General features: G+C 41.6%; 1 protein-coding gene across 3 annotated transcripts in view; it reads left to right on the top strand.

Moving 5' to 3' along the window:
- adamts7 (a disintegrin-like and metallopeptidase (reprolysin type) with thrombospondin type 1 motif, 7) overlaps positions 1-26,241 on the top strand; it is an 89,184-nt gene that overhangs the window by 35,605 nt on the left and 27,338 nt on the right. For all 3 annotated transcript variants that reach the window (XM_030376330.1, XM_030376329.1, XM_030376331.1), the window contains exons 10-16: positions 3,721-3,813; positions 4,341-4,486; positions 6,838-7,007; positions 7,227-7,360; positions 9,412-9,532; positions 9,961-10,205; positions 13,329-13,470. In XM_030376330.1, the coding sequence (XP_030232190.1) occupies positions 3,721-3,813; positions 4,341-4,486; positions 6,838-7,007; positions 7,227-7,360; positions 9,412-9,532; positions 9,961-10,205; positions 13,329-13,470 (1,051 nt within the window). The remainder of the gene's footprint in view (positions 1-3,720; positions 3,814-4,340; positions 4,487-6,837; positions 7,008-7,226; positions 7,361-9,411; positions 9,533-9,960; positions 10,206-13,328; positions 13,471-26,241) is intronic.

Raw genomic sequence — 26,241 nt, 5'->3', positions numbered from 1 at the left:
TGTGCTGAAATTTGTTATGACCAAATCAATCCAATGCATTACTATGACATAAAAAAATATATCGATGATAGGAAGGTTTCTATTAATATAATTATAAAATAGCTACAAAAAAGTGTACATTTTGTGACTTATTTGAGGCAAAGCAAATCTCCCTATTGAGTTAGGCCTACATATGCACCAGCTGTATACGTTTCGGGTGATTAAAGAGCTGGTAATGGCTGTCTGTACGACTGTTAGGAACAGGGTAACCCCAATCATAGGAACGTATTAATCCATGCAGTCTCCAGCTAGCCATATCTGGACTCTTGAGTCCGGAGCCAAAGTTCAGTAGTTGGCCCTTGGCTATATATCCTCTGATATTGAGCAATTGGAAAAAGCCACCATTCAAATTTGACCAATGCTTTTCTGTTTGGAATTGGCACACATTTGATACCCCATTTTAAATATTTCATTTTAGAGGAGGTTTCTCCTCCACCATTGTAGGAAGCTAACTACAGGGGACATTGAGAGTGAAAAGATTGAAGGAACAGGTAGGTGTCCACATATATCTATGGACAGAGAAACCTGAACGCGATTGGGGATATGGCTGGAGGATGCAGATAGCACAAACAGCAGAGTCTCTGGTGTGGCTACTACGAAATTCACATAGATAAGATCAGGGGAACAAAGATCAGGAATTTAATCGCACTGCTGATGAATACGGGACTGCATATTGGCAGGATATTGGGGGAAACTGGATCACACAAGTACATTCAAAGCATCCAGGAAATGCACAGATCCTAGAGTCAGAGGGTCATTATGAAATATGATCAAATGGCAGCAGATGAGTTTCTCGATATATCTCTCCATTTAAATGGCCAGAAATTAAATATCGCTGTAGTAGGATATGCCTCCTTTGTATACCAAAACCTCAGCCTCATGACAAACAATAGCGTGCATGCTACCTTCCATTTGTGTGAAACTTAAAACAAGGACAAAGAGGGGGCTCAGTTGAGAGGTTGCAAGTGAATGAAAGATGAACTCTTGTCCAATCACAATCATTATGAGGCGGGTCTTCACTTGACTCAAGATCCTGGCTGGAGCTGAGAGAAGATTAGCTTCTCTCAGTTCATCAGATATCCGTGTGCAGATGGGACTTATTTTCTTATGGCAGTTGAAAAAAGGCGAAGGTGTCGGTGATCCTGTACCAGCATGGTCCACCCGTTTGGACCTCCTTATTAGTATGTTGCCTTTGCAGCTGCCAGAGTGAAAGAATCTACTGGTCAGGAAATGTTTATGATATATAATGTCACCCTGAATCTTTTAGTTGCCAAAAGGTCAAATCTATCCGTTATTGGTCGGTGCTGGTGTTAATTTCTGCCACTAAAACAACACTGAAGGTGGCCTATGCGTGGGAATAAACATGCATTACTCTGACACCAGCTGTAATGGACAAGCGCTCTCACAGTTGGAGGCATCGGTGGCATGGTGTTTTGCAAACAAAAACATATTTTGTTGGATTTCTCATTACAGGAGCACCTTTGTTATGATCATGGTGGTTTATCTGCAGCTTAATATTCCACAACTGTCTAGCTGATGGATCATGCTGGGAAGGAGGAAAAGCAATTGTGCTTTGAACTAATTTGTAGGCAAAGGAATATCAGAGAGGGGCATATATTTTCATTGATCTCTTCTTTCAACTCTATTTTCCATTATGATTAATAAGGTGTTCTCTTCTCTACCCATGTTGTCTGGTCTCTCACCTCTGTATCCATCTCTTCTCCCTCTATCCCTCTCTTATATTAAAGTTTTTCTCACCTTTGTGTCCATCTCTTCTCACTCTGTCATCTCTCTGTATCGCTGGCTATCTCTCTCTCTCTCTCTTTCTCTCTATCTCTCACACGCATGCATGCACACAATACACACAAACACACCAACTAGAGGCCGGGATACACCTTGCTTTGCTTTTGATGTAGTTATTTAAATAAACACAAGAATGAAGAAAACAATGAATGAAGCAGTAATCCAGACACCAGTAGTGAACACTGTGCCACTTATTATTTTGAATGACTTACCTTCCATTTGCTTCTTCTCTTTCATTCCCTTCCCTTGCTCGCCATCTCAATCGATAAAGGGCTAAACTGCTTCATCACTAGATTCCTTCTCTATCGATTGCCTTTGTTTCAATGAAAGATTGCTGAGTCAATTGAAGCTACTGGCAGTATGCAGCCATCAGAAATTGGGCTCCCCACCAAGTTACCAGACCAGATTGGTGGTTTTACATGAGATGAATGTTGTGAATGTGTCCAATAGATTGGTTTTGGGGGGGTTGGGGTCAGGGATAGAATAGACCTTAATTTGTCATTTTTTGAAGACGGAGAGGAGAGTGTGAGAGTGGTGGAGATGTAGAACAAGACCGATAAAGAGTGACAGAGATTAGCGAACATACTCCTTCTGGCTATATCTCAAAGCATAATTTTTTATTGTCTCTCCCAAAGGATTTCTTCCCCCACTTTCATCTTATTGGTATATTGGATTCTGCATTGTATTTTCTTTTTGTGTGTGTGAGTGAGTGTGTGTGTGCGTGCGTGGGTGTGAGCACCTCAGTTTATGCCTCTGGAGATGTCTCTGCCCTCCATCTTCTATCTGCCCCCCTGATACTTGGGCTAGAATACTCTTCCTGCTTTCACTTACAACATAATGCTACAATCAACACGGTCCAGACAAGGTGACCTTCCCAATGCATTGCTAGGTTTATCTTTGAAATGATTACTCCAATAGTCATGTTACAGATGTGTCTAACTATACCAACAAGGACATAATTCACAGGATTTACAATTCCATTTAGATTGTTCTGTTCCTGTGGACCTAAACAATAAAAAAAAATATTTTCCTGTGTTCAAAATTTTTTGGAAGTCAATGTTATACAGCCAAGGATAAGAATCAGTATTTAGGGAAAAAGGTTCACTTATAAAACAAGATGCTAGTCCATATATTTTCCAGAAATGTCAGGGAAACACTAACAATAGCCAGAGACGATTGTCCCAAACAACAAGTAATTGTCTCTTGATAGCTCTGCAAGTTGACCTTTTGGTTCTTATCGAAGTCTCGGGACCAGCGCTAGCGGTGGGAAATAATCAAATTGTATCTGCAAAAGGCTTCCAGAGAATCTTCCGTAGACCGCTCCTCATCAACACTTCTGTGCCTGGTTCCATGCATTGTGAACCTGTCTTGAGGGATATTTGACTCTATAAAAAGGGTCTAACGAAGGGAGTTATCAGTGAGTCACATGTCTGAAAACGCCTGGTTTGAGCCAGAATTCAAAGATGTGCTACTGATGAGGTGAGAAGTGGGCATATGATGGGCATACAATAATAACAATAAAAAACTAACTCGGGTTAAGGTGTTTCTGTTCAGTGAAAATATTGTTTGACTGCCCTTACAAGTCAAATGTGAAGTAGCACTTTTTCGACTGATAAGGCAAGAATTCAATAAGTAAACCTGAGACCTCTGCATCCTGCCACGGTCTGTTCCTAAGGGGCAGAGGTTGGACCAACGATATTTCGTTCGAAGATCACAGTAAACCCTAAGATACAAGCGGCACTCGAGGGATTCCCCACGTGTTGTAGCAGTCTCCCTTAATAAAGTAGCTTAAAAATACTTGATAATTCAAGTCCAGAGCTGTTTCTCGCTGAGAACATATTTATTTTGTGACGGGATCTTTTGTTTATCCTCTTTCAGAATGTGTGCAGTACATTATGGTGTACTGTAGGGAGTACATGTCATTCTAAAATGGACGGTGCTGTGGATGGAACCAACTGCGGCGAGGGCAAGGTTAGTGCTTGTTTACTAACGCATATAGATCAAGAAAAAGAAACCATCCCAGAGTAACAACCAGAAATGGAACCCTGTGGATAAAAACAATGATGTCCTGGTTCAAGATTGTTCAAGGTCCACAAAGAACTATTTGTTGATGTTTAATGGAATCTTCATAGATAGATTCTGTTGAAGTTGTTAAATGAAGTCTACAAATTGTGAAGCAATAATTTCAGTTATGGATGGGTTTAATTCAAACATTTCTAAACGACACAGATATTAACTTTTTTAATAACATTTTAAATTACTTTTAGTTTGGTATTGATGAGATTGTCGTGTGTGTGTGCGTGTGTGTGGGTGTGTGATTAATGAATTTTATTTATCTAGCACATGTCTTAAACAACTTCTGTATGACTTATGCATAATGATTTATCAAACAGTTTCAAGTTTTTGGGGTAATTATTATTGGATTGTGCAGTTAGCTGTAATTTATGGGGAAGTGAGGATGAAACCCAGTATGATGGTCCCCTCCTCTCCCCCCCCAGTGGTGCTTCAGGGGTGAATGTATACCAGCCGGCCACAGACCTGAGGGTGTGAACGGAGGCTGGTCGTCGTGGAGCGGGTGGACGGCTTGTTCCCGGACCTGTGGGGTAGGGGTGCTGAGTGCCCACCGGGACTGTGATAACCCAGTGTACGTTTCCACACTCCATCAATCTAGCCTAATAACCAGTTTATATGTGACTTAAGTTCTCGCTGGGAGTCCTTTGGCATATATGCTGCATTGACACCAGGCACTGTGTTGACATTTTTGTCGGGAGCTGTTTATATTATTTCCTAGGCTATACAATAGGCCTATATATGCCAAGGGTGTGTTGCATTTTCTGTATTTGTAATAATATGAATTATCAGGCATTAAAGGTGTAATGAATTGCAACTAACAATGCAATCCCAACCACGTAAGAGAAGTTATTGTGTCACTAATGTACAACACTGCCTTGGATTTTCAATTCCCGAGTTGACGTGTCTACCTACGTTACGATTAATACAAGAGCAGACGAGCTGACCGCACATCAATCAAGCCATAGGCCTTTGCATTCGAAAGTCCGATGCTTTTATACTTGTGTTTGATGTGGTCTTGTATACAGATGTGGCACTTTTTATTAGGAGCTCTGTAGGGGCATTGAGGGAGTAAATTGTGGTATAGGTCATCTTCGTGTTTCTCAAATACATTTATTATAAGATGGAATAAAAGGAAAGAGGAACTGGGGGAACTTGAAACAATATTTTTTTTTCGTGTGGAAATTAATCTTTTGAATCCCTTTACATGGGTCTAACAGAACTAAAACAGCCCTACTTAAAGTCACCAATGACCTCCTACTCTCCTCTGACTCCGGCTCCCTCACCATTCTCCTCCTCGACCTCAGTGCTGCCTTCGATACCGTCAATCAGTCCATCCTCAGCCGTCTGCAATCCATTGGCATCACTGACACCGCCCTCTCCTGGTTCACCTCCTACCTGTCTGAAAGATTCCAATACATCTCTATCAACAACCACAAATCCCACACCATCCATGTCTCACATGGAGTCCCCCAAGGCTCAGTGCTTGGCCCCATCCTTTTCCTCCTCTACATGCTCCCACTAGGTCACATCATCCGCCGCCATGGTCTTCAATTACACTGTTACGCCGACGATACCCAACTACACATCACCACCACAGCCATTACTTCTGCCATCCTATCCAGTCTCACCAACTGTCTAACTGACATCAAAGCCTGGATGGACCACATCTTCCTCAAACTCAACGGCAAAAAACTGAAATCATCATATTCGCCCCAAAACCATCATCAACCATCATCCCCACCTCCCAGAACTTCTCACTTTGCATCGATGGTCACTTGTCACTCCCTCCCCCCTGGTCAGAAACCTGGGCATCATCATGGACCCCACGCTCTCCTTCAAGTCATATATAAACAGCGTCAGAAAAACATCCTTCTTCCACCTCAGCAACATCGCACGCCTTCAACCCACTCTTTCATCCTGAGCTGCCGACACAGAAATCCACACCTTCATCACTTGCAGACTCGACTATTGCAATAGCATTCTGTATGGCCTCCCCTCCACTATTCTTCAAAAATTGCAATATGTACAAAACTCTGCTGCCCGACTGCTTACTAACTCCCCCTCCAGAGGAACACATTACTCCCATCCGCCGTCAACTTCACACAACGCATCAATTTCAAGATCCTCCGCACCACCTATAAAGCGCTTACCAACTTTGCCCCTCGTACATAACAGATCTCCTCATTCGCCACTCCCCAACTCGCCGCCTACGCTCCGCTGATGCCCCGCTGATGCCAACCTTCTCACCTCTATCACCAAGATGAAGTATCGCACCCTGGGGGAAAGAGCCACCCCTGCCCTCTGGAACTCCCTCCCTCTGGCCATCTGAAACTCTGATACACTTTTTTCATTTAAAAGTCAACTTAAAACTGAATCAGGTGGTCCTGAATCTTTTCAGGACCACCTACAACATTTGACAAATCATCCTCCGCCATCTTCCACTCTCTGCCGCTCTCTTAATGTGTTGCCTAGTGTTGTGGTGTTTATTTTTTCCCTTTAGTTCGAGTGTCTATGTTTGTATGTATTCCTTTCTTATTTGTACAGCGTCTTTGAGTATTTAGAAAAGCGCTATAAAAAAACGGATCCATTATTTATTTTTATTAACACGTTCGACCTTGCACCACAATCTGCCCTATTGTTTAGCTCCACTAGGAAAGGCAAACTTGAAGCCATGCTGTGCTCGGTGTCGGCAAGCAAAGCATGCATTAACCTTTTCCCACCATGCATCACCATACCCAAGGCATTTTCTAAACCATCAGTGGAATTGGTGAATTTTTGAATGGGCTTGAATTTATTTTTTTAATTCATTCAATAATCCAATACTATCAGGTTGCAGCAGAGAAAGCATACTTCAATGCATGCATAAGTACATACATCCACGCTTTAGGCAGCAAATCTTTTTTGTTTGTTTTCTTTATTCAGGCCAAAGTATGGAGGTAGGTACTGTCTTGGTGAGCGGAGGAGGTACAGGACCTGTAACAAGACGCCGTGCTTCAGCGAACTACCCAGCTTCAGGGACCTCCAGTGTGGGCACTTTAACACCATGGCATACAAGGGCAACTTCCACAAGTGGGTGGCGGTAAACAACAGAGGTCAGCGCTCGCTCACACACACACAGGGTTAGCCTGTTATATCATGTTAAATGTTTTAACTGGTTAAAAAGATTAGTTACTTTTGCAGCAGAACATAAATGTAATATATTTTACTAAGTCAGGAACTGTATTTTTTTGGGAAATTTTTGAATCGATTAATATTGTGACATCAGCACTTGCCGTCATGCATCCAAACTTTTTTTGTTTCGTGTTTGTCAGACTATGCATGCGAACTGCACTGCCGTCCACTGAATGAGCATTTCTCTGAGAAAATGCTGGATGCTGTAGCTGATGGGACGCGGTGCTCCGAAACCAACACTAGTCGAGACATGTGCATCAATGGTGTTTGTAAGGTAGAACACTGACAGTTCCCGATATAACTTCCTATGCCTCATATTTTTCCTTGTCTCTTTCTTGAATATGTCGTCATTCGTATTTAATGTCACTGTGGTGTCATCATAGGAAAATTCCATTAGAGCTTGTTTACCAACGAATATAGGCCAAGAAAAAGAGACAATCCCAGAGCAACAACAGGAAGTGAAACCTTGTGGATAAACAATGAGGTCCTGGTTGAAGTTGCTTCAAATTCCACATAGAGTGCCATTTATTTAATGTCTTTCACTCCTCTGGTTCAGATTCAGAAATAAAAATAATGATGACATAGTCAGAGATAACCGGTAACAGGTCATATATATAGTGTCCACGCGTGCGCTGCGCGTGCTCAACCTCTCGTGGGTAATGAGTTTGATTCAGAATCCATTGATTGTCATCGCACATATGTACGATGTAATCTATAGTAACTCCTCTATAAAACTGCGAGATAGAAGCACAAAATAAATAAGTAGACCCATCCACACAGTGAAGTGAACTGGTACCATTGTATTGCAAAAATTTTCACAGGGTAATATGAGTCACTTTTTCGTCAGCCACAGTGCAATTAGAGCAGTTCTGAATACACAATGTTGTCTGTCAGGCCGTCCTTGTGGTCTCCAACTCTACCTTGGCACTGACCAACTTGAGTAACTGGTGCCACAGTCCTGCTATTATAGTAGTAAGATATTTATATATACAGTACCTGCCATAACTTATAACTACCATACCATATATATATATAACGCCGTTAAAATTGGTTTGCATTAACGCCGTTAATAACGCGTTTAACTGACAAAAAACAAAATGGGTTGGCCATTTTTCCCTGCCCCTCTTAAAACGTGGTATTCAAATGCGCTCCCCCTCCCCCTCCCCCACTCCCCCCCACCACCAACAAGGTAATAAGTTAGTGAGTCTAACCTCTGATCATACGTTTGAGAGAATTGAATGGTGACGGAGATGGTGAATGGTGACGGATATATATATATATATATATATATATATATATATATATATATATATATATATATAAAAAAAGCAAAATAATTGTTTTAAGCCAATTTGTTGAACACAACTTCTGTCGATAAACAATTTGATAAATCATTATGCAGGGGTTCAAAGTTTAAATGCGGATTTGGTATATCTGAACACACAAACTAAATGGTATGAAAATGTCAAACTCTTTCATGCTGTGTAGCTTTGCCCCTGGTCTACCCAGAGGTTCTGCTAAAACTTGGAAACTAGGACAGCTGAAGCCGAGATTAGCCATTGACAAACCTATCACTGGTTATTACTCGCTGGGAAAGCAAGTGTTGAGTTGACTCCTATAACATCTACCGACAATGTTGACATTTTGGATGAAAATTAGCTCATGGACCGATGGGATCGTATCGCCGTGATGGACAGTATGTCCTTAAGGGTTATCTACAGTCAAAATGTCAGAGGGTGCTTCATCCATGTTGAGTAAGACACAATTAATACAAACCAACAATCATAATAATGAAGTGGTTTGTGGCCTAATGGGGTAAATAAATAATTATGTGGCTTACCTTTTATAGGACAGATTTAAAATAAAAAGGTTTCCAAATGTTCACTCTTACTCTGTGCTGCTTATCCCTAGCATCTAAAGTTCCATTCAAGTTATTTCAGAGTTGAATGAATTCGAGAGCGAGAGAGGGAGAGGGGGAGAGAGATCTGACTGGGGATAGCCTAGGTTCATTCACTTGAGGAGGTAAACAGTCTGGTTTTGTTTTTAAACAGTTTATTCTCTTTCCAGAAGGATTATCTAGAAGGACTAGGCTACTTTATTTTGAGATGCCCCTGGAATCCCCATGTTTCTTTTTAAATAACTAATTGCCATTAGTGACTAGAATCATTTCATCACTTCTAGACTGAATTTAATTAAAGCATTCCATAGTTACCAGTAAATGAACCAATAAATATTGAAACATACATATGTATATATCAGTGTCGTCTTTTTCCACAAATTACTTTCTTTAGTTTGCATTGATGGTTTACTGCACATGTGTTCCAGAACGTGGGATGTGACTTTGTCATTGATTCTAATGCGTTGGAGGACCGATGTGGCGTGTGCCAGGGGGACGGATCGACCTGCAAAACAGTGACCAAAACTTTTGAGAAGAGCGAAGGCCTGGGTACGTCAATGTATTGTTGGTTCCACAACAACAACAACTTTTTTCATGAGCGATTTCAGTTTATTTATGGACCGACGGCAGCTTTGTCCCATTGGTTTCAGTTTTGGACACCTTCATTTAGTTAGATTTAGTCTAAATGAAAAGTAGGTTGTGTGAACGTTTGACAACCAAAATTCCTTCAGTAGGCCAATAGAGATTTAGTATAATAAGCCCTGGTATTCAGGCCACTTTGAAATTCATCAGACTTTATTTAAATATCAACAAAGAGGGACATGTTTCCATCACTGTGTCCTCATGTCTTTGTCAGATATATCTGGATCCCAGAGAGAAACAATTTTGGTGAGAGGTTTTTGTAGTTGTACCAGGATGAAGGAAGGAGGGTTCTGATGCTGTAATAGAGTGTAATGTACCTCTGTGGACCTCGCCAGGCTATGTAGACATCGGGCTGATCCCAGAGGGAGCACGGGACATCAGAGTGGAGGAGATGGCTGCGGCGGGGAATTTCTTGGCTCTTCGGAGCGACAAACCCGACACGTACTTCCTCAACGGTGGCTGGACCATCCAGTGGAATGGAGAATACAAGGCGGCAGGAACCGTGTTCACGTACGAAAGAACCGGTCACCTGGAGAACCTGACCTCCCCTGGTCCCACAAAGGAGCCACTTTGGATCCAGGTGGGACTTACTTCAGAGTCATAGTCATTGTGTGTGTGTGTGTGTGTGTGGGCGGGGGGGGTCAGCGGGGCCAGCGGCGCCAACACAGGCGTCACTCATAACACTAATTACAGGTTGGCTCCTTTTGTGTACCAGGGCATTGGTAGTAGACTTATATTGACTAATCTGCTACCCATACCCTGGTAAATCTAATGGGAAAAGCTATAAATAATGCTATGAATGATACCAGTGTTTATCCTATGATGTTGCCTCTGTGAAAATGTTCTATTGTAATAGGTAGTGATTTAGGCTGTTTCTTACATTTTATTGATACAGCTTTAACTTTATAAACTCTGTTCATAGGGCTTTACGCAATATTCGGATTAGATCTGAGTTGTTTTTTTTGCGTATTTCTTGCACATGTCATAGGCATGTTCTGCACACGTGTTGACAATTTTGTGGCAATTTATATTTTAGGATTATATAAAGTACCAAATCTAGCCTTTATCGAGCAGAAGGAGAAATTCTTTGTGTATTAGCTCTAGATGCCTGGGCATCAAACCAGGGGGTCGGCACCATGGACAATACTATTGAAGTTATGTTTGCTTGTAATACTATGTCAATTATGGACCCCATTTCACTCCTTAGCATCCCTGGAGAGAGGAATCCTCCACTCTAGGTTCCTCTTTAAGATTTCCTCCTTTAATTATGCATAATTTTTTTCACTTTGGGGGAGGAGGGTTAGGGGTCACATTTGGCCTGTAAAGCCCTTTTAGACTAACTGTGAATAAGGGCTTTAAAAATGAAAAGGACTTGATTTGACGAGAACAGGGGGATAGGTTCATACTGCTGGCAGTTTATCATGCCCCCACAACCATGAGCTGATAACACATCAACTCACTTATGTAAGTAATAACCCAATATAATAAGTGTTATAAAAACTAGAACACAGTGCGCTAACTTGGCAATGATTCAATCTGGGATAATGTGAATGGCAGCAGGGTGGTCGCTTAATGAATTATATCAGTGGTTCCCAGGATTTATGGTTGAGTCACACAACAATCCCAACCAGAAGTTAAACGCACGCTAACATTCTGTTGTAAGGGATGATCATGAAAAAAAAGCAGAATGCCAAAAGTCCCCAAGAGATCATAAAACGCTTACATCCAATTCCATTATTTGCAAGATATGTCTTGAAATGGAGCAATAACTTGTATCACATGATTAATCAATTCCGGGGCATATCATCAATAGTATTCAAGGTAATGTCCACAGGAACTATATTACCATTAATGTAGATGCAGGTGTACATGTATTTTTCTCTCGCCCACTGGTGTCACTGTAACCAATGTTAGAAATACAAATTTAAATTCACACCACACCAGCCTTGCCTAAAGGGACAACACTTAATTTTATTATAATTATCCAACAAGGGATCAAAGGAAGTTAACTGGTATATATGGGGAGAGACTGATTATGGAAGGAGGTGCACTTCTTCTATAGTAGAAGTATGATAGAACATAAAACCGTCTTTATCTCCGTCACCATTCATTCTCTCAAACGTATGATCAGAGGTTAGACTCACTAACTTATTACCTTGTTGGTGGTTTTATACCACCTGAACAATCCTTGTCAATATGATACACACACGCACACACGCACACACACACACAGAGAGAGAGAAGGTGGAAAGATGAAAAAGGAAGCTCAGGTGAAGGAAGTGATTGCAGATGGCAGATGGGCATGGCAGGATCTGTTAAGCAAGCAAATTGGAGGAGAATGGCTACTTAAGTAGATGGAGCCAGACTCTGACAGTCATGTTAATCATAACATGCCATTTAATACCACCGGCTGTTGGTGGAAAACTACTTGAATTATATTGTGGAAAAGTATGTGACAAACTCTGTAGGTGGCGAAGAAGTAAAAGCTGCTCAGGTTTTGAATTACATACTTTTTCCATCTAGATTCCACTTCGGTTATGGATTGTCGGTGCCTTCAAAGTAGATAACTATTATGAAGAAGCATTATGCTAACGCGGATCTGCGCGTTAGCTATACTATACTACTTCTACTATAGACCTCTTCAGAGGTCTATAGTAGAAGTATGATAGAACATAAAACCTTTATCTCCGTCACCATTCATTCTCTCAAACGTATGATCAGAGGTTAGACTCACTAACTTATTACCTTGTTGGTGGTTTTATACCACCTGAACAATCCTTGATCTTAATACTAACAAGATGTTCTTTCAAATTCCACGGCTAAATAGCTATTTGTATGGACAGTCAAAGAGAGAGAGAGAGAGAGAGAGAGAGAGAGAGAGAGAGAGAGAGAGAGAGAGAGAGAGAGAGAGAGAGAGAGAGAGAGAGAGAGAGAGAGAGAGAGAGAGAGAGAGAGAGAGAGAGAGAGAGAGAGAGAGAGAGAGAGAGAGAGAGAGAGAGAGAGAGAGAGAGAGAGAGAGAGCGAGCATTTAAATACCACGTTTTAAGAGGGGCAGGGTAAAATGGCCAACCCATTTTGTTTTTTGAAGTTACAAAATACAAGAAAAAAAGACGAGGCAAACTAAATACTGTCACATATCACTCAAGTAAACATTTAAATACAATTATGTATTTGTATTAATACACACATTCAAAGTACATTTCGAAGTATATAGAACATTCCCCTTTATTTGCAATAAATAATTATTCCCTGTGCTGCAGTGAAGCCTGAATGTTTGTATATGATAAATATGTAGTTGGCCTTCCAGTCTTTTAACAATGTATCTCTTGAAAGAATGAAATACTACTTTAGTATTATATTAGGGGAACTAGCTAGCTGGACACATGTATTTGGTTCTGATTATTTGAGCAATATTTTTTTTATTTATACAATTTTCTAGCGCTACTGTTAATCCTGAGGAAGTGGTATTGAACGTGTCAGTAGTGAATAGCCATGTGGTCTATAAATCATTTCAAAGTGTTGATCATTTTATTGAAAGTGATTGTTTAAAAATATGGCCTCCATAGAGAAAATAGGGCCACTAGTTGCAAAGTGTAACTTTGCAAAGAATACCACTTGATTTAGAAGGTGATGTAATTGATGTAGTGGGTTTGTAGCCTCAATATACACACCTGTTGTTGACCGGGGATGTTATCTTGTCCAGCTGCTGTTCCAGGAGACCAACCCGGGGGTGCGCTACGAGTACACAATCAGACAGGAGTACTCGGAGGACAACACCACTGTCATGTCCGACTTCTTCTGGAAATTTGGGTCATGGACTGAGTGCAGTGCTTCTTGTGGGGCCGGTAAGGGAAAATAACTAATTTACTTGTTTTGTTTAAACTTCTATGATTAAAACATGTTATGCTTCCCTTTAAAAAAATCTTAAAACGATGTCATGTCATACATAATGTTATAGCAGTGGGAAGAATCCTCCACATTGTTTCCAGGATTAATGTGGCAGTACTATGTAATGAGTCCTTTGCTTGACATCTATGGGTCCAACATAGGGCTGGGCGATATGGACAAAATCTAATATCACGATATGAGTAATTTTATATCACGATATGGATATATATCACGATATGGTATTTTTGAAGTAAATTAAAATAATAAATGGCTTAAAATAACCATACTTCACATTTGATCAGTTTTTTCTTTTATTTTGAACTTGAATTTCCATGCTTACAAAGGAGTAAGTAGCGAACAATCTGTCATTAACTGCAGTGTCAGATAGTGCAAACATCTTGTAAACATTGAACTGTTTTTTCAATACAAATAACATTTTTTTTTTAAAGGTGTGCTTCACACCTGCCTGGCTGTCAGTCAGTGCAGTGTAATATAAAATAAAAATCACAGCATCACACAAATATTTTAAATACTAATTATACACATAAAATAAAGTTATGTGCTGTGCAAATAGCTGGTGGTAAAAATAGAACTGTTTCTTCAATACAAATGAGATTTTTTTTCAAGTTAACAGGTGAGTCTCACACCTGCCTTGCTTCAGTCAGTGCAGTGCAATATAAAAAAAAAAAAAATCTCTCCCGGTAGACGCTTTCATATCGTCCACGGTATGATATCGTCATATCGCCCAGCCCTAGTCCAACAGAGTCTAACCCATAGGCAAACGAGTGCCATTCTTACTTCATTCTATATGACCTGATTCTAAAATATTTTTGTAGTATACACTAACACCACGCTGTAGAAGCTGAATGCTTTTTGTATAACTATTTGAACAATGGTGTCATAATGGTGAAAGTGCTATCTACTCTACAGCCAACACTCTGCATTGCATTGTGCCATATAGGTGCGCCAAAATTAAGCATTTTGACTGGGGCATCAATATAGGACATAAGGACAATTTCATTTTGCGTGAATTTGCATCCTTGGAAGGCACAGGTAGACATGCTTCCAACCAATTCAAAGATAAAAACACAATTCTAAGCAAGCCTAATTTTAAGTTATGTAAAGGTTTTGTAACCGGGACAGGTAGGCTAATGCTGGTGATGGGTCAGACTTCGGAATAGCGCTATAGACCAATTAGGTGTGAGGTCACTCCTTTAACCTACTTTCCGCTGTCGCAATAGGCAATTGAAGATATCTTACGGATCCAAATGTCTGTCCTTTTGTTGCCTGGAAGGGTAGTTGGTATTTCGAGGTCCAACAAACTTTTACATTCATACAAAATCCCCCAAATGTCAAAAACTTTTGTTCACTGAAAGTAGTTAAAACCTGTTTGCATTTTACAGAAAGGTTACAATGGGATGAAAACCTGATAATGCACGTGTTGGGTCTCATTTGGAAGTAATGAAAATAGGTTACGTCATATCATGTGTCATCAGTTTACTGCTCTGTGATACTGCTCCGTGATAGAAAGTAGGTCATCAACTGATTATTGCAATGTGCCAAAACCTTAAGCAAATAATAAGCAAATAACTAAAAAATTGCAGTGATCAACACCAAACATTCTGATCTAAGAAGTGGCTCAACAGTGGGAATTCCGAAGACAGCGGCTTCAGACCCTTAAAGCTCTATGGTTGGGATAAATATGTTCATGAATACTAACAATTTATTCCTACATTTGAAGGCAAATTATTTGATATGGTTAATTCATTGGTAGATTGTTGCATTCTTACACACAGGCAGCATCGACTCTGACGTACATGGTTTTTCTAAAAAAACCTCCAAGGGTCCTGGTCGTTATCAAGAATAACCAGTGGTGTAGTCTATTTTATTGTAGTGGGTATACTGTGATGATTCCCTCCCAGCCTCGTACAAACCCGTCCCACCGGTACGTGTACGTGTGTGGCGCTTATGGGGTGTCGCACCACACTCACCAACGCAGGGGTCTACAACCCGCTGATTTAAGCGGGTTGTAGACTTAACGATTATCAACAATCATGGAAAGCTGAGTAGGTTTATCAGTTGTATGTATGAACAGTATGAACAAATAGAACACAAAAATGAAAAGTTGTCCTTTGTATATCGATAGTAGCAATAGCACATGCTAAACAAGGACAAAATCTACTCAAAATAATTTATGAACTGTTTACAACCATGGCTAACCAGTGCATGAGAAGGAGATGACAGGAGACTAATGTTTCACTCTTTCAATTGCTCTAATTTGAGCTCTTACTGTTGTTATCTAACATACCATACAGTAATTGAATTGTGTAAAAGTGTGAAATTACTGCACCTTAAAAATGACCATGAATTAGATATACTCTCATTTGAATAGTGATTAACATTATGAATTTCAATTGTGTATACCAACTGTATGTTGGCTGACATTTAGCTAACTTTTTTTCCCTCCACTCTAACCAAGGATGCCTGTTTTTAAATTCCCCAGCCTGACACCCAGTCTGAAAGGCTGGCCAGGGGGTTCTCATCTAAAAGTAACAAGGAGATATAAAGTGGGATTAAAACATTGTCTTCTGTTGACTACTTATTATGTGGTTTACACATTAATATGGGAGGACTGGACACGCACGCACGCACGCGCGCACGCGCGCACGCGCGCACACACACACACATACACACACGCGAGATTAGTTGGCTCGGCCCGCCAACTAACGTGCAGAGATGCAGGGGCAGCTTCGCACTTCGTAACAGAGACAGGGCAGAGCGCAAGCGCGCAGGGGGAATTTTATGAATGGTGAATGTAGGAGATAACTTCCCCTGCTTAAAGTATTTTATTGCAGTTATACCCAACCGGTATTTGCGAAAAATAAACACAGAAGTGAAAGATCTGTCACAAGACGATTGATACGTATCCGTGCACATTTTTAAGTGGGTATACGCAAATCCTGGTGCGTTCCTAGTGGGTATACGGCGTATACCTGCGTATCACGTAGACTACACCACTGAGAATAACCAAGACTAGGGGACTTGCCATTGTTGGAGAGGGCAAAGTATTTTCAGTCCACAACAAATGTGGAAAGGGGAGGTAATCTTACATGGAGAAGGTACGATTTGAGCAGTATTTGTAAGCAAAAGGAGTTGCCATGGCAGAGGGAAACCGCAGGATGTGACAGTGAGGGAATTGATTGGAATAGCAATGTGTCCATCTGATCTTGTGCATTCAGCAGACACTTGTATCCACAGCCAGTAACACGTTGAGCTACTATCAAATCATACAATCAAAATACCAGAAGATCCCAAAAAATCGAATGTAGGTCAGGCAAATCAACACGTCACCCTAAATGGCAGCACCTAGGGTTGACTTGATGCAGGCCGATACTAGGAGTCAATAGAGGCAGATGTGGAGTAGCTCATTATCAGGCATGCATTCTAAAGCCTGGCCAGATGTTTTGCCCGCCGGCTGCAGTTGTCTAAAATATGATAGGATAAAATGATTGGCTGTCCTCATGATGCCCTGTGTTTGTCCGTGATTACAGTGCAAGATATAGGGCCCTTTCTTGCATCCAGCGCAATTGACTTTTTTAAACTGACGCATGTGTCGTTGCTAGTTTGCCACAGGCGCGGAGCGTTCTTTTCCCTCCACAGGCACGCGTGGCTAAATTAGGGAATGACCTTGCACCCCAAGGGGCGGCTCAGCGAGAGGAGGAGGCGTGTTCTGGCGCAAATGTTCCCTGGTGCTATTTTGCAGTTTCAGAAAACAATTCCGCCACAAACCAGGGAATACCTGGTTTAAATTCAGTGGCATGTTGTTCAGATGCTACTTCAAAGATGAACTGAACTGAAATTTGAAGTTCAGTTGATATAACAGATGTATTGTCTGCCTTCTCATTGATACAATAACAAAAAATGGCTGAACTTGCTAAAAGGGATTAAATTGGATGGTGAAGGGGTTACAGGGCGCCGCCATGTTGGATTTCAACAATCAGCTACGTCACTGGCATGGTAACCTACTCCTACTCTGTGGCTCTAGCAGCCATAGCAGGTATGAGTCAGGCTCTGAGGCCCGCTGAAATGGCTACGGAAAAGCAAACAACCAGGTCTACAGGGGCATCATCTTATTGCATTGCCCCTGGCTGCAGTAATGAATTATATATGGCCACAGCAGCTGGGGTAATCATACATTTCCACAGGCTACCTTTGAATAGGAAACCAGCCCTTGATACATGGCTGGTTTGATCTTACCTTGATCTTACAGCGTTAGCCTTCATTTGGCTTGATGATGATGCACTCAAGAGCGATCTGGTAATTCCTGAAGAACGAGTGTTTGACAAAGCTTCAGTGGGCCAAGTCATTACCACCCCGCCGCTCGTCTCCTACATCTCCCATGAGCCCACTCGTGGAGTTGTAGTAGGAGTTACAGATGACACTTTTGATATAGTCGGCACATCACGTGATATGTGGCATGTGGTATGAGTGTCCCTGATTCGTGCGAGTGGGATGCAACACCAATTCTAGGACGCCTTAACCCTTCCTTTGCTCATGTTTTCATGTTTTGAGCTCCGCCTTAAAGCGGACTAACCCTCCTATAGCCCCAGTCATGTTAATCTCCACAAGCTAGCACTCCGACCATAAAGTGTATAAACTATTACTCCGACGATATCACAGATCTATGTTTCCAAGCTGCTAATTAAACCACGGTGGGTCTGTAAACAGAAGTTCCACAAATGTCCCCTTTTCCTCACCCTGGTGTTTGCCGACTAGCCGATTGCTGATGCAGATGGAGTTAAACTTGAAGTAGTTTCATAGTAAGATGTATCTGTGCAATATCCATCTGTGCAATATCCATCAACATCCACCAGAAAGTAAACCTCCACCATCCACCTGAAGTAAACGTGACACTCGTGAATCCGCCTCGCATCTATGCTCATCCGCGGGTGTATCTCCCAAAGTGCATCTAACTTGAGCCGATTTTTTTGTGAAACCATGTCTTTAATAACCATGTTATTAGGCAGATAATAAACCATTTTCTTTAATAGGTCCATGGTCCCAGGGTGGTTTTTAAATAAAACCGGACCTATGCAGTTTTGTTAGGATTCGTGTGGACGCCTGAAGCGACGTTAGAGTTGCGTTGAAAGTTACAGGTTTTTTTTAAATTATATTTGTAGCTTTGAATACAGCCCCTTGGTCAATTTAATTAATAACTGTAGTTTAAAAAGTATTTCTGCTCAATCTAAATGTTTTTATACAGCGCGCAGCAGTGGTGTGCACAGACATTTTGGGGGGCAGGTGCTCAGTGAAAAATAAGGGCACTTTGTGCGGTGTTACTTCCCCTAAGTGGGCTAGGGGTAAGGGGAGTAACATAGTACCATGTTAAAAACAGTAGGAGTCATGTAGTCCAAGTTAAGGGTGTTTATTGCCAAACTGAAGCGCTTGTATTCAGGGAGATCCACGGGCATAAACAACAAACAAAACGTAGCCTATCCCTGACTAGAAACAAAAGACAACTTTCGAAATTAAAGAAAAGTACGAGTTCTAATCGGCCCTAGCAACACAGAATCAGGAGAAAAGTGGGAACAAACATAATGGCAGGCTTCCTGGCTCAACACAAAAGAAAGAATAACAAAAGAGCTGCTAAACAGTTGACGGGCAGGGATACCGGGCAGCAGGCGACAGCAGACAACGGCAGGACTCCAGGTGTGCACAGTCTAGAGGTGGAGCTGAGGGTCTCGAGCTAAAGGCAGCATACTCAAAAGCACATTAGAACACATGGGAATGAAGCATGCAGCATGTGGTACTGCCGGCTGCCTTATTATAGCAGTGTGAGATTTTTTTTAATTGTCATTTTGGAGTGAAGAGTGATCATTACCACTCTCTAAAGCAGCATCCTCCTCGGTGCCATGTCTTTAAAGATGTTGATGACCTCACTATGATTGATCTTGGTATCTTTTTCTATAGCAGGCAGGAGAAGGTCAGAGAGCTGTTCTTCCCCACAGAGACTTAGGTAGGTTCTGGGATGTTGAGACTCTGCCTTCTCTGATGCACATCCAAATATTTCCCCAAACTTCTCCTCAGACCTCATTGTTTGCAATGTGTGAAGCACACCATCATTTACCTTGTAGGCAGTGGAGGGGTGCAAGTGTTCTTCCTGCAGAGATTCTGATGCCACAGCAGTGACTTCGAACACTGGAGTGGCGATTTCCAGACAGAGAATAAACATGAAGTTGATGGCATTTCTGTACATCTGAGCATCTCCTCTGGCCAGGTTAGGTGGGTCGCTGTCACCGATGTCATCAAGGAGCTTCAAAATAGCTTTCAGATTTCTCTGAAGGTCTTTCTGTGCTTTATCCCTGCAAGCCCATCGGGTATCTGACAGCTGCTGGAGCTCCATAACAATCAATTAATCTTGTCAGGATTTCTCTATCTCTCTAACTTCCACCACCTTTACATCTAAAACATAAATTGCAGACTGGAGGTCTTTTTTTTTGGAAAGTGGTCCATCATGCTTGTCATGTGCATCTCTGTGAGTGTTGCTTGATTTTTTTCAAGAGCAGTGTTCCACTTTCTTATGCCATCAGTTGTCCACGCTGTTCTGTTTGTATACTTTTCTTCAGAAAGGAAAAGCAGACAACTATAACATTGGATTGAATTAGCAGTGGGAGAGTATTCCAGCCACACATTCTCATAAAACCATTGTTTCTGGAATAGCATTTTTTGGTGGATAGATCAGTCTACCAGCCTACCCAGTGGACTGTAGCAAAAGTTGCTCATCTATCTGTTACACATCTAGGTGGAGACGCCCATCTGTGATGTCATAAGGGGCAGATTTCCAAAACGGCTTGTAGCGGCTAATCACGCCTAGTGGCATGCCATGGGACCTTTTAAAAATAAAATAAAAATAAAAATCTGATTTTTTTTTTACTATTTTCAAAAGGGCACTTGATTGGGCCAGGGGGCAAAGGGCCGGTGCTATAGCACCACGTTGGGTCAACCTGTGCACGCCACTGGCGCGCAGGCTGGATGATCGCAGGCTTGATGCGCTCCACTTTTCTTTTGGAGAACCAGCGCCTTGAATATGTAGGTACTGCAATGTTTGTACAGCTCGTTGCGTTTCCGCAATGAGTCCTTCTTTACGGAGATATTCCTGAAACGCATCAAAGGAAAACGGAGGGGGAAAGATAGTTTTCGCCTTGTTACTTGCTATTCATTGGGCACTCCAGTGTCTCCACTCGGACATCCCTTAGAGAGCATGGCCACTTCCAAGACCTCTCTCTCGCCGCACAGCATCCGAAATGCCCTATGCATGGTTATGCAACCTAATCCTACCATTAGATGGTCAAGGTTGACCGGGACCTCTCGGCAGCAGACTGATTCAATGGCAGTGTCCATGCTCCGGCAGCACCCACACGCACACCAGTCACACCCACACGATCCGAAGGTGGAGCTGGAGCCTGAAATTGATCCCTCTCCACCGGTTGGCAGTCGGACATTACAGGCATGTCCCTCACAGGCTCAAACGCGTAACCAGCCATATAAAATCACTATTTTCCGCCGTTTAGTGTAGAAGACGTTCGCGTGTCTGCAGCAACGACCTAGTCCTACCATGCCAGTGACGTCATCGGCGCTCTAATACTAAAAGATGCATTTTCTTTTGTTGCTAAAAAAAAGCTATATATTGATTTTTAAAATATTTTTTTTAGTGTCACTTTTTTTAGAATGGTCATAACTAACACGTTATCGATGTAGATTATTTCAGCTCTCATCTACCTAGCATTCTTCTAACATGCTTGGTAAATTATTTGGAAAAGAACAGCTGATACAGCGGTAATAAGTTGTACTTTTAAATCAATGCATCTGCACACACCGTACAGCAAACACATATTTTCTTAATACAGAATTCGTGTACAAGCCCATAACTTTAAGGATTGATGAGTATTTGATCGTGAGAAAACATTCTTTTACCGCGAGTGAGTGTTAAAAAGAATGAATGAATGCTGGCGTGCGTGTGTGCATCCATCTGGTTAAATGCACGCAAACTAAACATGTAGTGCATGATATAGTCCATGGCAATGTATATTAACCGGGGGACACATGCATATTAGGAACACAAGTCGATAACGATAATGCATACAATTAACAAACATCGTAAGAAACGATGTTTGTTAATGTATTGCATATATCATTAAATAGAACCACAGTTACCGCATATCACATGTGTGTTAAGTTTTCTTTGCCAACATTTATTTGAGGACTCAGTATTTCTGCAGTTGTGGAAGAAAACGCTATTCTATTTGAAGTTCAAAATTCATGTGGTCATGCATCTGTCTCATCGGAGACTGCAAACGCGCTGTCAAAATATCAACTCGTCAGATTCAAATGCGCTCATGGCTCTTAAAGGGGATGGGACATGGCCCTCTCCTTGGTTTATTGCACGTTACGCCCAAACCACACCTACGGGTAATTAGGCTACGTCAGGGCAACCCTTTTTAGATTTGAATCGGGCGCAAGAGTCATTTATCGGCCGGTATAATAGCAACATCGCCATAGAACCGCCCACAAAGCTACTTGCGTTTGGCGCTTCTCACTTGCGTTTCAGACTGTTAAAATAGGGGCCCATATAGTTTTCGGTCTTGTGTCATGTGAATATCATTTAGGCTAGTATAGCATTTTTGCACGATTTGTGGTCGGCGTTTTTTTTATTGTAATTAGTCACAAAATCGATACTCTTTTTACTGTTTACTGCTTGGCTGACGTGACCTGCTGTACATGAAATGAAAAGTTACCTAGTGCGCTGTGGTGTAAAGCGGAAGATTAAAAAGTAAAATGCTCCAGGGTCTAGGTGTGACGCTGTGGGAACATTTTAAAACATCCTTCCCAAAGGAGTAGCTATGCTCCCCAGTTTCACAGATGCGGTTGACCCTGCATGCAGAAATATTTCAGTAAACATCATTGCTAGTATTCCTTTAGGACTGTCAATTTTCCCCAGAATATTCTCTACACACATAGAGAATATTGATTATGATGCCAATTATGTGTTGCCAAATAGAAACAACACAAGCTCCATTAGTCTGTATGTTGTACTTTACAATTATTCTGTACCTGGTTCCACTCCTTCTCTCTGGCTTCTCCCTCCAGGGGTTGGCATGAGCAGGAGGGGAGTGCAGGAGTAGGGAGGTACGACGGCACAACGTCATTACTCTCATTACTCATTACTCACTGATATTAGATCACACAGAAGCACAGCTTAAGAACAGTGTATGTTTTTATACTAGGCAGACCTGGGGCCCGTTTCAGAGAGCAGGTTTAGTGAAAACTCTGAGTTAGTTAACCCTGAGATGAGGGAAACTCTGGTTTTTCAGTTTCACAAAGCCAGTTCAGCTTTACTCTGAGTCAGTTACCCTGGCAACATACTCCGTGAACCTAACCTGCTCGCTGGCAGGTTTTCTTCAACTAACCCCGAGTTTCTCCGGCTCTTAAGTTGAAGCCTGCAGACTGAAGGCAGTGGCAGACATGGCGTGTCCTTTTATTGAAGAGCCAGTTGATGTGGAGGCGCAGATACTTGGATGTTTTATCATTCCCTGATGAGTAGCTACCTGTTTGAGCGTTTCCGTTTCTCTGCATCATCAATAATTTATATAAACAATATTCTCAGCCCTCACATCGCTCACATGACACATCGTGGACACGCTCTCAGTTCCGAGCAAATTCTTTGTATTGCACTTCGTTTTTTTGCCAACGGCAGTTTTTTGTATAACGTCGGTGATGCAGAGCATGTGTCCAAGGCAACTGTCTGTCGGGCTGTCCGAAATGTGACACTTGCACTGAAACGGCTACTATGCACGTTTGTAGTGTTCCCAAGTCACAGACCCACCAGACTTCTCAAAGAAGAGTTCCACAGAATTGCAGGTATCAGTCTAAGCAGTAATTCATTCATGTCATAAAGCTTTGAGACTTGAAGCACTAATCAGTCAATTTGATATATTTTAGGGTTTCCAGGTGTGATTGGCTGCATAGATGGCACTCACATTCCTATCATAGCTCCTTCAATAAATGAAGGAGATGTGATGTATGTATGTGAATAGGAAATCTGTCCACAGCATTAATGTACAGGTAGGCCTAAATAGTAGCCTTTAACATTCCAAATGAAATATGCTTCACTATACAGCTAATTACTGTTCTCCACTGTGAAGATCATATGTGACGCAGCCCACATGATAAATAATGTGGAAGCAAAGTGGCCTGGGTCTGTGTATGACTCACGAATGTTTTGTGAGTCTACACTGAGTGCCAGATTTGCCCGTGGTGAGTTTATATATATAGTTTATATATCCAGTATATAGTTATATCCTATGATCAATATTTTGTTTCCTCCTATTACAACTGAAACAATAAAGTGTATCTTGTATTATCATAGGAGAGTTTGATGGTTATCTACTCGGAGACAGAGGGTACCCCTGCCAGCGCTATCTGCTGACCCCTTACCCTGACCCTGACCCTTGCCCACAGCAACACTACAACTTGGCTCACTGCAGGACACGAGCCAGAATGGAGATGACCATCGGTATACTCAAGGCCCGGTTCCAGTGCCTTCGTAGGCTCAGGGTCACCCCGGAAAGGGCTTGTGACATTATAGTGGCATGTTTGGTTCTCCACAACATTGCCACTATTAGAGGAGAACAATGTCCTACTCTTTCCCCCAATGATCCAGATAATAATCCTGACCCCCCTGCTGATGCACGAGATGGAAGAGCAGTTAGAGACATGATATGCTTCAATCATTTCTAACTGACTCTGCCTTTTTTCTGTTGGCTATAATGGAGGTCAAATTTTAAGATAACCAGAAAACACAAATTTGGAGACTTGTATGTATAAAAGGCATTTAGGTGTTGCTTTCATATAGACAATATTAAATACTGGCAGTGTTGGGATTTTTCTTTGTTTAGCAGATTTCCCTAATTACTTAAATATATCTATCACATGTTGAATGCAGCCACTAAATGCTGTTTAATGAGGGCAGGCTAAACAACATCACAATTGCTTGTACTTAAATTATACCTTATCTGTTTGAACTACATTTTTATATTTCATTTTTAGTTGCAGCCAAGTCCGTTTGGGGCCTGTTGGGTTGCACCTGTGCGCACAAACACACATATGGAATATAATTGTTGAATAAGTGGAACATTCAAGAGAAAACATTTTCTTTTTCTCAAATACTCTGACTCGGTCAGCCATTTTTTTCCACGCGAGCTCCCGCTTTTTGGCTGCTGCCATAGTATTGCTTTTTAGTAAAAAGATATGCTCGCTTTCTGCATATGCAGTCATTAAGATTTGCAACTCCGCTGGGGAGAAGTAGGAGGATCGAGGCTTGTTAGTACTTGTTGCCATGGTGAATCATGTTATCTGTGTTCCATTGATAAGGGCTTTTTATATCCTCATGCACGAGCTTCACTCAGAGTTACCTTGACTCAGAGTTGAGTGACTAAGCGTTATCACCTGTTCTGAAACCGAAAATTCAGAGTTTTACAGCTCAGAGTTGGTCAACCTAGAGTTAAGGTTTTAACTTAGAGTTTGTTGAACCTGCTTTCTGAAACGGGCCCCAGGAAAAGTTGACGGTCCTAAACCTTGTTAACTCTGTCTTCCACCGGAGTCTATGGCCCATGTTTGGCACAATAACCAGGAGAGGGTGACCTTTGGGTAGGGGTGTAACGGTACACGAAGTCACGGTTCGGTACGTACCTCGGTTTTTAAGTCACGGTACGGTATGCTTCATAGTTAAGAAGAAAATTAAAAAAAACTGCTTGTTTGTCAACAACAGAGATGGCCGTAGATCAGCAACATGAAAACACCAATAAACTTGGTCATGGCATTTGCATTTCTGAATCCCCAGACAGGGGTTGTTGAAATAGTGTCCTTGAGCTGGGTTTGCACAGCTCGTTTTTTTTTTCACAGCAATGGTGAGCAAATGCCTGTACGGTGACGGTTCGGTACAAATGCGTGTACCGTATCACCCCTACCTTTTAGGAGTTCCAAAGTATCTGTTATGGCAGGGAAAATTGACAATTGTATTATGAATATTATTTGTTGCCATCGGAATGCTATGTTTGACCTGCAGTCCTCAGAGAGGATGATTCCTTCTCCCATCTCCTTCAGCTCTCTTAATACTCCTGCTTGCTCACTCGTCTGTACTAAAGGAGCGACAGAGTAGAGGCACTAATGTCGGAAACAGTTGCTTCCACTGATGCACATATGAGCCATTGCTTGACATAAATGAAACGCATTTGTAAACTTTCATGTAAACTTCATTTTGCAAATAGTAGCAAAGTTCATGCTAATTAAAATAAATAGCGTAAGATAACATGTTAACTGTAAAACCTGAAATCACGCGATTTCGTGCTCGTGCTCATTAAAATGTATCGATTGATTCGTGTCCAAGAGCACGATTGTCCGACTTCTTCCATGCTACACAGAAAGAAATGTAAACCCATGCATTTTGAATGGGAGCGTTTCTCTGACTTTTCCGTGCTACACAGAGCAACATTTAAAACAATGCATTTCAATCTGGAGATTTTCTTCGACTTCAGAAAAGGGGGCGGGGGTTACACTGCACCCTCTACGTCAAAACAACAATCCGATTTTTCAGATTAAATTATCCTATCAATTTGCACTTGTTTACGATCTATCGGTCATTATTTAATTCTCTGTAATATGCACGCATA

The sequence above is a fragment of the Gadus morhua genome, chromosome 14, assembly GCF_902167405.1.
Source record: "Gadus morhua chromosome 14, gadMor3.0, whole genome shotgun sequence".
NCBI classification, from domain to species: Eukaryota; Metazoa; Chordata; class Actinopteri; order Gadiformes; family Gadidae; genus Gadus; species Gadus morhua.
Note: the sequence above shows the minus strand (reverse complement) of the source record. Positions and strands in the feature narration are given on the sequence as shown.